The sequence below is a fragment of the Falco peregrinus genome, chromosome 1 (genome assembly GCF_023634155.1).
Source record: "Falco peregrinus isolate bFalPer1 chromosome 1, bFalPer1.pri, whole genome shotgun sequence".
NCBI lineage: Eukaryota > Metazoa > Chordata > Aves > Falconiformes > Falconidae > Falco > Falco peregrinus.
This window is the reverse complement of record NC_073721.1, coordinates 107,767,989-107,780,891: the sequence shown is the minus strand read 5'-3', so window position 1 is coordinate 107,780,891 and position 12,903 is coordinate 107,767,989. Positions and strand designations below refer to the sequence as shown.

Below are 12,903 nucleotides of genomic sequence, written 5' to 3'. Positions count from 1 at the left end.
AGCCTACAGGGGCTTCATTAACCCAGTCAAGTAAAAAGCCAAGAAGACCCAAGACAGACAGTTAAGCAATGTAGCTCTAATTTTAAGTTAAACAGAAAAAGCTGGTGAACCTTTTGAATGTGCTTGCTGGAACACAAGGTAAACATCCTACAGATTACACATAGTAGAAATTCATCAAATAAATAATATCCCATGAATTATAACTCTGTTTTAGCATTCACATACCGTATACAAATTTGGATGTCTCTCTGGAATGGAATCCTTATATAGCACAACGGCTTTCAAGTGTGGCAAGCGATTCCAGATCTGTTGGATTTTTTAAAACAAATTTATTATTTATTACTTATATCTTGTGAGGTTTTTTTCCCATTAAAATACTGCCAAAACTGTAATGGCTTGGCAGTCACAAGAAACCCCGTTTCCCTCTACCCTCAAATATTCTCCCCTAAACTTACAACTAGCTCAACAAGGAGTGGAGGGGGGGAAGGAGGGGAAAAAAAGATGCTATAGAGTCTGCTCTAGAAAACCTGTTTTCAGTCAAAAGATGGGGGAAAAAATAGTACAGTAGAAATGGCTCCTCGGCATCCTCTCTTGTGACACACCAAAGGGCACATCAAGGAACAGTCTAGGTCAGGCTAGAAGCTGATCTGAGCTGCTGTGGTTACTGATACAGATGGAGCACATCCCTCAGCAGCACCTTTTGTTAAACTGTTGAAGAAATTCCTACCTCCTTAAAGAAACAAAAGAGAAAGCCATATGCACTTTTTAAGAATAAATAAAAACATGAGACTGCAGGGCTTACAGGCCGACAGCAATGCTGCTGCTTTCGGCAGCTCGCCCTCCGCTTTGCGTGGCTGCAGACAGCATCTATCACACCCACCCCTGCGGGACCCGCGCCCCACACATGCCTTTGAATTAATCACATTGTGAACGGACTTGATCAGCCTGCTGCTGGCACAAAAGCGGTGCCTTGATGGTCACCATTACGTATATACTGTTCGGATCACAACTGAAATGTTATTATTTCGGTCTTAGGTTCTTCCTGAAAAAAACAAAAGCTTCTAAAATCTCTCAGCTGGATTAAGCAGTGCTGGCCAGAGCTGTCTTGTCTTTTTCTAGATAGAAATGTGTGTTAATCAAAGCCCTTGAGCTCAATTTACAGTCTCTCTGCACGTCCATGCCAGCACAGCACAGCTTTCAGTCCAGGACACTGCAGGGCTTCCTGACTGTGCTTTTCCAGAATACTTACAAAAATCTCTCTTCCTCCAAATCACATGAAAAACAGAACAACAAAATGCAAAGTAATTAATATATAACCTACATGATGTGCATGTGAAAAAATCCCACAGACATTTTCTCTCTGGCAGGTGCAATGTTTTTGGCAGAAAACTCCACCATGGGCCCTCCACCCACCCCTCCTGCTTCAGCAACTGCAGCTGGTGCCAGTGCAACAACTCGTCTCCAGCCACGGCCCCCTGCACCCACCAGGGTGACCCCTGCCCGGGAGCGGGGCTGTGCCCCCTCCCCCACTCACACAACAGGGACCTTCCGCCAAATGGTCCTTCCACCTGCACGGACCCGCTCAGAGCTGCCACGGCCTGTCAGAACTGTGACCGTTCCTTAGAGACTCCTTGTCTCTCACAGGAACCTCTCCCACCAACCCCCAGCACCAGCGGAGACCTGGAGCTGGAAGGGACCCACAGGGACGGCGGGGCCCAGCTCCCTGTGCCAGGCAGGGCGGCCTAGCGCCAACCCACCACCGCACACTGCCCGCTGCCCGCCAGCTCCAGGGCTCCAGCCGCTGCCACCAGCTCCAGCCACTGCCACCAGCTCCAGCCACTGCCCACTGCCACCGGCTCCAGCCACTGCCCACTGCCGCTGGCTCAGGCGTTTCGGGCTGCAGCTGCCCGTTTGTACTGAGGCAGGACCAATGGGATCCAGTGTATACTGGGACAGGGCCCAGTCTGTACTGGGAGGGGCCTAGCAAAGAGCAGTAAACTGAACAGCCTTTATGGTTAATACTACAAACAGGAAAAGATGACGCTTTGGGAAGACGAAATTCTGGATGCTATAATCTTTAATATTTAAATGGCAGGCCTTTCCAAACTGGCATCACCATAACCTCTTCCACATACGTGATCTGCGCTTTCCCAAAGAGAATCAGGTGGTGACATTATAAAGGCAGGATCTTTATAAAGAATGGGGGGGTTCTCCAGGTGGGCTTGCAGTGCCCCAGCCTGTGAGCTCTGCTGGAGAGAACCAGAAGCGCCAAGGTGCCAGCCACCGGCACTGCAAGGAGCAGGGCTGCACGGCCCCCAACGGCCCAAACACCAGGCAGCAGAGTTCCCACCAGGAACACTCCCATGGAAGGGTTCACAACAGAGATGGTGAATATGGTATCCGGGACCTATACAGCATCAAGAAATGGGAAAATTTTGGCTTTTCAGTAACCATTTGGCCATGTTATACCTGCATTATCTTGTCCAATTGTTTCCAGTTTTCCACAACCATGATATTGGTTTTGCTGTCATGAGCAATGTAGTGGCAGGCCTCGGGAGAACTGGTTGTATATATTCCTGTGACAATTCCTCTGCAGAAATAGATACACATAGAACATATATTTATATACATACACACACATATACATGCACTTAGTATCAAAACGAATAATAATCAAGGATGAAATGAAAGCTGAAGGAGTACGACTATGTGCAAGTAAACAGCAGCACGGCTGCCATGTTTATTTCAAGTATTCAGATATACATTAATATCCATCAATATCTCTGATATACGCACACGGTAAAAATTAATCTCTGACCTCTGTGCAGCAGAAGATGCCACAGGCTAGGAGTCAGCATTTTGACGCACTGAAGGCTATGTGAGAATTAGCTCAGGAAGTGGTAAAACACCCACTTATGTCCTCCTGCTGTTCAAGCTGCACAGAGGTACCAATTTGAATTTCACTGGCACAGCAACAGCTTAAGAGGTAAAATCCAAATTGTATAAACAGGTATCAGTCAGTATTTATCTGTCACTTCATCTACTTGAACGTATCTTGCTGTAGACAAACATAACGTATAAAACTGGGAGTCTCATCTGTTTCCCACATCTTCCAGTGATAAGATACTGTACAAAAGCTTCTGTGTGACTGTCACAGTTATGTCCATAGCAAACAGGCTCGATTTCTAAGTGTCTGGACTATCTCAGACATACTGAAAGCTATGAGACTCCAGCAGGTTGGTGAACATGCTGATCAGCTGCAGCACAACTTCCAAGACAAGACAACAAATACTGATTTGCTACATTTCCAGACCTAGCAAAACAGAAATCCCAAATCCCTCGCAAAATCAAGTCAAAAAGTCTTACCCAGCAAAAACAGCTCCAACAGCTGAGATGAACCATTCTGGAGAATTAAATCCAAGGATTGATACGCTGTGAAATCGTTCTAGACCAAGCTTAAAAAATAATAAGCATAAGGTTGTATGATATAGGCACATTGGAGAAAACCATACAGCATTAAACATACACACAATATAAAGCATGGGAAGTTTTGATATACTTCTTATTTCAGTATTGCCAAGACATGTCCATGCACATCTCTGTGTTGGTATCCAGGCAAACCCAGTATTTATCAGCAATTCACGTGATGCAAACTTTCCACTACCTGCTGTAGTCAGGCTGAGCTCTGCTGCCCTGAAGGGCCCAAAACGTTTCAATATGAACAAAAGCGTGAGTACTAATCCTACCCTTTGTTTCGTCTGTTTCAAAATCTGTCCTTATCTTGCCAAATTCAGTGCAGCTTTCACCTGTTTTTCTTTTTTTTTTTTAATCTTCAGGCCTTATCTTTGTACTCATGCCCCTTCGAGACAGTGCAACACAGCAGCTCCTCACTTGCAGTCAAGTTCACTTGACAGCAGTGTTATCTCTTGGACCAAAACCAATTTTCATTGTTGTCCTTTCAATAAAGAATGTGACTACTGACCTTCAATTAATTGGGAAAAGCCTTTTATATTGGTTTTGGTGGGTGGTTTATTTATTTATTGTTTTGTTTTGGGATTTTTTAAGGAGACAAAGAAAAAAAAAAGGAACTGATTTTGTTTCCTGTACCTACCTTCAAGAAGCTCTTGGCTGCTTTCCTGGAGAGGCAATAATACTCTGAAAAAGTTATCTTCTCCCATTTTCCGTCCTTTTTGCTGGCCAAAGCATTAAGAGATCCATATTTTTCTAGACTCGTCTTGAACATCTGATGAACTGTTATGGGAGTCTGTGGACACGAGTTATCTATTCGCAGCCTGACTCTGCCGTCAGCAAAGGAAGTCCACAGAGACTCTGGGAAGTAAAGCATTATCGTCAAGGAATTCTGTCGTTGGAAAAACACTGTGTGACTGTGTACCGAGACAAGGGGATTGATAAAGATGCAGGACCAAGCACAACTCTGGCACTTCCCACCCTTTGAGAGGAGGGCTTTACCATTTTATAACTACCACCAAATATGCCATGCAGAAAGGGAAATCTTTATTTCTTACGCTTCTTTGTGCACTTTGAATAAAATGCCATCATACAGAATGCTGCTGATCTGTGTGTTACAGGCACACCACCAATCCCAGCAGATTCTGTTAGCCCACACTCAGCCCTGCACAACCCACTGCCCTTGAGCTAATGGAGGAGCTGGTGAATCAGAAGGCTACAGAGATCTGAAAGATCCGAAACTTCCACCCCTGTTCAGCACTCAAGCTCCTTTTGTTTGCAGCTCTTTCCTCCCTCCTTCCCCTCCAGCTATTCTCCTTCATCCTGCCCCTGTTCCCCACTACTCCGCACAGGTTTTTTGCTTGGTCATCTGCCCTGTGTCTAGTACGTACATCCACTTCACTCCTGTCCTGCCCTATTTACACATCATCTTTCACCTTCTTCTGCTCTTGCCTTCCTCACCCTCTGTTTCTGTCACCCACTTTTTTAGCCCTGTATTTTTCCTCCCCTTCCTTGACAGGACACAAGCACAGAGGAACCACTACCATCACCTGGCTCTCACGGCTGGTGCCAAAGGCTGGAGCAGTCCCTGGCATTCACAAGGAATGACGCTCAGAGACTCTACTTGGCTCTTGCAAACCCAGCAAGAAGCAGGCTGAGTATAAATACACTCCTTAGAGAACGTAGGCGTTAGTAAGTTGGCAAAATTTAGATGAATTCCCACAAGGAAGACAAAAAGACACCCATGACTTCCCAACCAACAAGTCAGTTCCCATACTTCTGAACCAAATAGTACAAGAACATTTTAAGGACATTTTTGCCTTAGATTTACTTTCATAAATTTAGAAGTATTTTTACCATAAACTTAAAAAAGATATATATATATTCTATAGAGAGCTGGTGGAAAAATTCATATCAAAGACCTTAGGTTTGTCAGAAATTTTGTCAGAAAATACAACTTTTTGAAGTTTCTGATACAAGTTAATAATCACGATTGTTTTTACTACACCTATGGAAAGCAAAACCTGTATAGAAAGCTCAGCTAGTATCTATACTGTTTCCTGGTACCTCAGTGGCTGAAAAGAACAGTTCTGGAGTGCTCAAAATACAACACGTTTCACATCCCTCTCAAATGCTATTCCTCTAGGTACTTCATAGTGGGCCCCCAAGCTACCTCTGAGCATTTCTGGCAATGCAGGAACTCATCAGCCAGCGCTGGATCCACACACGCGCTTCAGAACACGCTTGCAGCCTCACTCAGCTCACGTTTACCATCTGCACAGAGAACCAGAGGCATGGCCAGCTATTGTAAGCTCACAAGTGTACATAAAGAAAAAAGCCAAACTCAACTTTCTCTTGTAGCAAAAAAAAAATCATTCCTTAGCAGTGCAGAATAGCTCATGCACAGTCAGCTGGTAAATGAAGAAACACCAAAACAAGCCTATTCTGCTGCCAGTACTCCGTGAAACTACTTCTGAAGATTTCACTGCCCCATGCTATTTCCTAGCATGTGCAGAGTACTGGGGGGGGGGGGGGGGGGGGGGGGGCGGGAATTCATCTTTTTATCCCCTCCCAGGTAAGGAGATAAAACCCCTGGTACAGAAAGTGAACTGAGCAGCCAGGCTGTGACGTGTTTCCATCCAGGATTAATGGCCCTGGCTCACATTATGTTCCATTCACCATCCTGACTCACAGTCTTGCATTTGTTCTCTTGACAAACAAAGTAATAATGACAGCAATAAATACAAATAAAGCTGCTTTATCTCCTTGTGCCTTCATCTTCTCGTATGTAAATTGCATATAATGATTTTCAAAACACAGGTGTGGAGCTTTGCTTTGGTCACCGGAGGAAGGGCATCAAATCCAGACAGTTTAGAAAATAAGTATCTATAACAGATTCTAGGTAATAAACAGCCTTTATCGAAGTGTAAACAAATCTGTTATGAGTAGGTGTTTCTGCACTTAACCCCAACCCTGGTGTGGAAAGGACGAGCGAGCGATAAGGGCTCTGAGAGAAGCTGGCATTAATCGAAATGCTTATTTTCTGCAGTGACACACCAAAGCCCAGATGAAAAACTCTGTGTCATGTTCTGGCTTCTAAACCAATGAGGCTGGCAGGGATTGCAGGTGTGACTGGGCACAGGTGGGTGACTGCTCTGTTCAAAACAAATTCATACCATAAAGAGCTAAAATACATTCTATTCCATTTATTATTAAAAACGCTCTTGAACAAATAGTATCTGTCTTCACAGGAACTGAAAATATTAGCAACATTTCTACAACATTACAGAAGTTGCATAATTACTACCTTTTCACTGCAGATGTACAATAGATAACAGAATAGCTTCTACAGAGTGAAAATCAATCAAATCATTGCATTATCTATACACAGAAACCAAAAATGTACTTTGAAACTTTTGCTTTTCCTTATACAGTTCTTTCTGGTGTCAAAAAGGCATCTTTGACAAAGACTAAGAACAGAATCAGTTTCACGGAGACTCAGTAAATCACTTTAATAATACACAATATATACTGCAAAGGACTATCAACTTGAATGACCATTCAATGTCTATTCTTGCATTTATTTGCAGGTAGAACTTAAATCTAAAACCAGTTTCCAAATCTGAATAAACCAAATAACCCTGAAGATCTAATTATTCTGTCCTATAGAATTCGTAAAAATGGCACAACATGAACATACTCCGCTGTCAGTTTGTGGAGGGATTTTGAGCAGAGCTCATCCTTCTCCGGCAGAGCCTGGGGAGGAATGGCTTGCGAAATACTGAATGAATAGATTATAAACTTTGGGAAAAGCAAAACAGCGAGCTGTGCCTCACTAGCATCTGAAAGTCAAACTGCAATGTCCAGGCTGGAAATTAACTCTAGCACCTGAAACCAAAGTGGAAATCGCAATAGAGATTCTTTAAATACACGATTAGCATTGGTACATTATACACCTGTAAGTTTACAGAGAGCATAAGAAAAAAACTAAAACAGCATTCCAGCTCAAAGTACTCAATGCCACTGCAAACAAACAGGAATATTTGTTGCTTCCCTCTTTCTTCCAGTAACTCCTATCACCTGCATTATTCTTTGTACCCAAAATGCTTTTTTCATTCACTACTATGTGATCTTGGCTCGTGTCCTTCATATGATGAAGGTCAGAGATGGTGAGAAAAGATTTGCTCCTGAATAAGACTATTTTGTCAGATAGAACAAGAAACGGCAGAGATTTCATTGAGATAGGTAGTCTTGACTGTCACTGTTTGAGCCTCTTCAAGTGTTCCCCCTCCATGTCATTCTCTCCAAGGCCAAATTCCATGATCAGATTAAATTTTCCATGATTCACTGGTTTTGCTGCTGAAGGGCGAGATGGCGCAGAGTAGTCTCATAACATACAGTACGTAACAGGGTGACGGTACTGCAGTTTGTCTTAGGAACTGCTCTAAGCACAGCTGTTCTAAATATTTTGGATTTTAGGTGTCCAGTTTTTCCACTAAAGTCTAGTTTTTCAACAAGAAACTTTACAGGAGAAGAGAAAAATAGTTAAAAGCTTTGTTTACCACTTAAACACCTGGAGAGTTTTCAGTTATCTTTTACAATATAATCCTAGACTTGTGAACCATTTACACGTGAATACTGATTTATAAAAGCACACTTGTTATTATTTTCTACCAAGTCTGAAATAACATACAACATAAACACATTACAATTTTTGTATTTTTATTAGCCAATTGTTATTCCTTTCCGCTATGTATGACTGAACAGTTGTGGCATAGTACAGGCTGGCTGTCCCAGCCCAGATATCAAAAATTACTTTAAACAGACAAAGTAAGTGCGAGTCCTTCTGGTTTTTTTCTCTCCATGAATAATCCAGCTGGCTGAAATTGCTGGACCTCTGGGATGCATGAAGGAGACTGTGTACTAGTTTAAAAAAAAATAAAAGGAGGAAAAAACACTAATCCTACAGTTTAAAGCTAATATATGAATGAAACCTCCTCTCTCTTCACTATCTGACCTGCAAATATCCTGGTGACTGCCAGAATGGAATTTGGGAATGTAAATGAATCCTGATGTTTATGGAAGAACAACTCCCGGAGCCGGATAAAATGCAAAAGAACCACGGTCACCTTTCAGACAGGTAAGCAGGTGGGCTGTGGAATGGCCCTGCCACACGACCTGAGCAACTCTAAGTGGTATTCCACAGATGTGATGCCAAAACGGCACAGAGTAACTGCTCAGAGATGAATTTTGTCTTTAAACAGCAAAGGTATTTATTTCGTGCAACGTTAGGGAGCTAGCCGGTTTGCACCGGACAAACTAACTCCAAAGATTTCAGTGAAAAGTTAGGTATTTTACACAGTTTTCATGAGAGGTTACAACATCTTTACATGCATACTCATTTGATTTTGACACCTAATCATTCCGTTCACAATAGGTGGGATCTAGGTGGAGCAGACCTTTCAATTTTCTTTGCTCAACGATTTCCTGACTTGATGGTCTCCTTATCTCCTTCAGGTGCCCACCTTTTCTTTTCTAATTATTCAGAGTACATTCCTTTCTAAACACAAACAGAGCATCACCCAGAGCATCCTCATCCTGACTAACCCACCCAAACTCATCCTGACTAATCTTTTTATTTTAAGACCTTGTTCTGTTTCAGATGTGCCCTGGGAAGCAGGAGCAAAAGCAGTAATTTAACTTCTGCTGGAAAGTGATTCAGATTTAACTTGCAAAACAGAATCTTGATTATATGCCAGTTCCTGCAAAACATCACTCTGCTCTAATGATGAGAGAAGGTATTCTGGCCTTTGCTAGAGGTGTTTCTGCCTGACAGTCATCATCCCAGATTCCACTGCCATGATGCCATCACATTCTGCTGACAACACAAAGACATCATTCCTCCTCTCACCTACTATTTTTTAGTTTTCTTCGAGATGGCTGTGGCCCCAAAAGCTTAACTTCTTTTTAGTAAAAGGTAGAGTTGAGTACACACAGGTTGGAGTCTGAGAGCTTGGCATCTGTGTCAAGCTTCCCCTTGTGCCAATGAACAGATTAAAGAGAAGCAGAGAACTGGATTTCAAGTGAACCTGAAGTATCAGCCAGAAGACATACATAGCGATTCTTAAAAAAAAAAAAAAATAGAAACCAGCTTGCTGTTGCTTGCCTTACCACAGCTAGGGAAGAGAAGGGTTTTCTGCTCTATTACCACTTTTCCACCACAAACATGTAACTTTAAACTCTCAGACAGAAAAGACTGAATGAGTAGTGGAAATATTTTTAAATGAGCCAAAACACACACAAATATTTCAGTTAATGGAAACTTGTTGGAGGAAAAAGGAACATTTATGAATTGCAATAAAATATACTGCTCTTCACATCAATAAACTACTACCACTGCGGGTCAGAGATATCCTCCAAAGAATGCCTCTAGAAGCTGACGCAGAGGGAGTGGTACATCAGGATGAGTACAAAATAAGCTTCATAACAATACTGACGCTTCTGAAACTGATTACGAGGCACCCAAATAGAAGCATGTGGAGGGTGCGATCAGGAGGAAACATCACTACAGAAACGTTGCCCAGGCATGCAGAAATGGAAAGTCAACACTCAGTTGGAAATGAAATTGGTGAGTGATATGAATAGCCACAAGAAGGGCTTCTACAGGTACGCTGGCAGCCAAAAGGAGAGCCAGGGATCTCATGGGCAACTTACTGATGTAAGACATGGAAGGGTTGACGTACTCAATGCCTTCTTCACCTCAGTCTTTACTGACAAGATCAGCTTCCTGGGTTTCTGTGCTTAGTGGCAGGTGAGAAGTTTGACCTACAACATTAGAGGAAGATTGAGGTAGGGACCGCTTAGGCAAACTGGACACATACAAAAATGTCGATGGGCCCAGATGGGACACTTCAGTATACCCTGAGGGACCAGGCCAGAGTCATTGCTGCTCTCCATAGTCTTTGAAAAAGCATGGCAATATGGCAAGTCCCCATGATAGGAAAAATGCAAATGTCACACCTGTCTTCAAAAAGGGGAAGAAAAGAGGATTCAAATAACAAAAGGACAGGCTCCCCACAGTCTATGGAAAGGCAAACTCTCCAACAAACAGAACAAACTCTCCTAGAAATCATGTTGAGCTATATAATGGTGACTGAGACCAGCCAGAATGGCCAGACTTGATTCAGCCTTGGTAAATCCAACCCAACTGCCTTCCGTGATGAAATGACTGGCTCCAAGATGGGGAGAGCAGTGGCATGTTGTTTACTTCACCTTTAAGAAGCTCTTTAACAAGGTCTCCCCTGGCATTTTTGCAAGGTTTAGACCGGATGGAGTTGGAGTTACAGGTGGATAAAAAATTGGCAGGACAATTAGTCTTCAAGAACAGTGGTCAACATTTCTAAGTCCAGCTTGCAGTCAATTACAAGTGACATTCCTCAGGGGTTAGTCCTGAGAACGACACTGTTTAATGACAGCATTATTGTCTTGGACAACAGAATGCACCCTCACCAGCTTCAAAGAGGACACCAAACTTGGGGAATCAGCCAACACACCAAAATGCAGGGCTTCTGTTCAGATGGACATTGGCAAACTGGAAGAATGGGCTGACATACACCTCCAAGCTCGACAAGGGTGAATGTAAGTCTTGCACTTGGCATAGGACTAACCCCCTGCAACAGCACAGACTGGATGCCAGCTGGCTCAGCAGAAACTCCCCTGTGGTTCCCGGTGGACAAGATGAATGCAAGTCAGTGGAGATAAAGGTTAACTACAACCCGGGCTGCATTAGCGAGATTATAGCCGGCAGATCAAGGAAAGTGATTGTTTCTGCATACTGAGTACTCATGAGGGTACACCTGCAGCAGTGTGCAGCTTTGGAAGCCCCAGTACAAGACAGATCCTGGCAAATCAAAGCAAGCCCAGACAAGGAACTCCCAGATGGTCAGGGGCCTGGAGTGTACCATGTATGAGAAGTCCCTAAAGGAGCCAGGTTTCTTCAATCTGGAGAAAATAAAGACTGAATCTAACTGCAGTCTGCCACAGGCTGAGCGGGGTGCTATAATGAAACCAGATTCTTCTCAGAGGCACACAGCAGAAGAACAAGAAACAAAGGACATGAGCTGCAGCCATGAAAACTCTTGCTGGATAAAGAAAAATAATTTCACAATGCAGGTAACAGCCCAAGAAGAGGGACTGAGAGGCTGTGGAATCTCCATCCTTGGAAGTTTTCAAAACTCAGGTGAGCCCTCCTATGAGCAGAAAGCTGGACTAATTGGCCTCCAGTGGTCTTCTCCAACATAAATTATTTTGCGATTCCATCAGTATAAAACCAGCATGAATTAGTTCTCTTTAACCTTACCCCTGTTTTAAGCCAATATAATGTTTGCTGCCAACAGTAAGGTTACTCTGGATTTGAATATACATTAGAAGAACCAAATTGTGGCCTGCTTCCAGAGGAATGAGCCTCTATACATCTGTAGGAAAGAATGGGGAAAAAATTCCAGAACAATCTGTGGTCCTCATTAGACAAATTTACTCCTGAGGTTGCAGAACATATCAATTATAAAGAGAGAAAGACAGTTTGCACAACTAGAAAACATCAGAATCTCCTCCTCCTCTCTTGATATACAAAGCAGACCCACCACAACTAGACACTGAGCTTCCTTCTCCCAAAAGATTTTTTGGGAGAAGTTTTTGACATAGTCCTCACTTTAGCAGTCAGCATCTGCATAGCTGTGTGATATTTCCAAGTCAAACACTGCTTCTCATTTAAATGGATAACAAGTAATGCCACAGATTCTTGAAGCCAAATAAAAGACAAAGGCTAACTTAAATTGTAGGCTTCTGATTCATCAACTTAGAAACATATCTAAATACAAACAAAGGAACTGCTTAATTAAAATGGATGGGGGGTGAGTTGTGTTTGTACAAAAATTATGATGGAACAGCTGGAATGGCTTCTGCCCTCAGCTGTTCACCTCACCTTTCTTCCAGAGGCTGTGGGCACTGCAGGAGTGGCTGTAGGCATGTCGGGTCCCTCCTGAGCACTGTGGCTCGCAGCCGCTCTGAACTGTGGCCAGCAGCAACCTCTGGGAGAAAAGCCGAGCAGACAGCTGACAGCAGGAACCAGCGTCCCAGATAAATTCTTAGAAAAATAGGTCAGAGCCTTCACCAGCACACAAGCAGAACCACAGTCTCAGCAATAATCTACGTATACAATGTATGTCTCAAATAGTTCAATAAAATACCCTGAAAATTGGAAAACAGAAGTTAATAATCTTATCCATCCAAATGTATTTTCTGCTTATTGAAAAACAAAAAGCAATGGCTAGCAGTTCAATTCTTGGAAAGAAACCCATTCTGTACCAAATAACTGCCTTTTTAAAAATAAATATATATGCATACAGGTATACATTTAGACACATGTATGAAGTC

General features: G+C 42.9%; 1 protein-coding gene across 6 annotated transcripts in view; it reads right to left on the bottom strand.

Moving 5' to 3' along the window:
- Positions 1 to 12,903, bottom strand: part of ACSBG1 (acyl-CoA synthetase bubblegum family member 1) — a 37,543-nt gene that overhangs the window by 14,801 nt on the left and 9,839 nt on the right. For 5 of the 6 annotated variants that reach the window (XM_027791415.2, XM_027791416.2, XM_027791418.2 and 2 more), the window contains exons 3-6: positions 4,112 to 4,329; positions 3,367 to 3,455; positions 2,470 to 2,590; positions 226 to 306 (exon numbers count right to left, since the gene is read on the bottom strand). In XM_027791415.2, the coding sequence (XP_027647216.2) occupies positions 226 to 306; positions 2,470 to 2,590; positions 3,367 to 3,455; positions 4,112 to 4,329 (509 nt within the window). Of the gene's footprint in view, positions 1 to 225; positions 307 to 2,469; positions 2,591 to 3,366; positions 3,456 to 4,111; positions 4,330 to 5,641; positions 5,726 to 12,903 lie in introns of those variants that run through there. The other variant, XM_005240748.4, reaches the window with a different exon arrangement.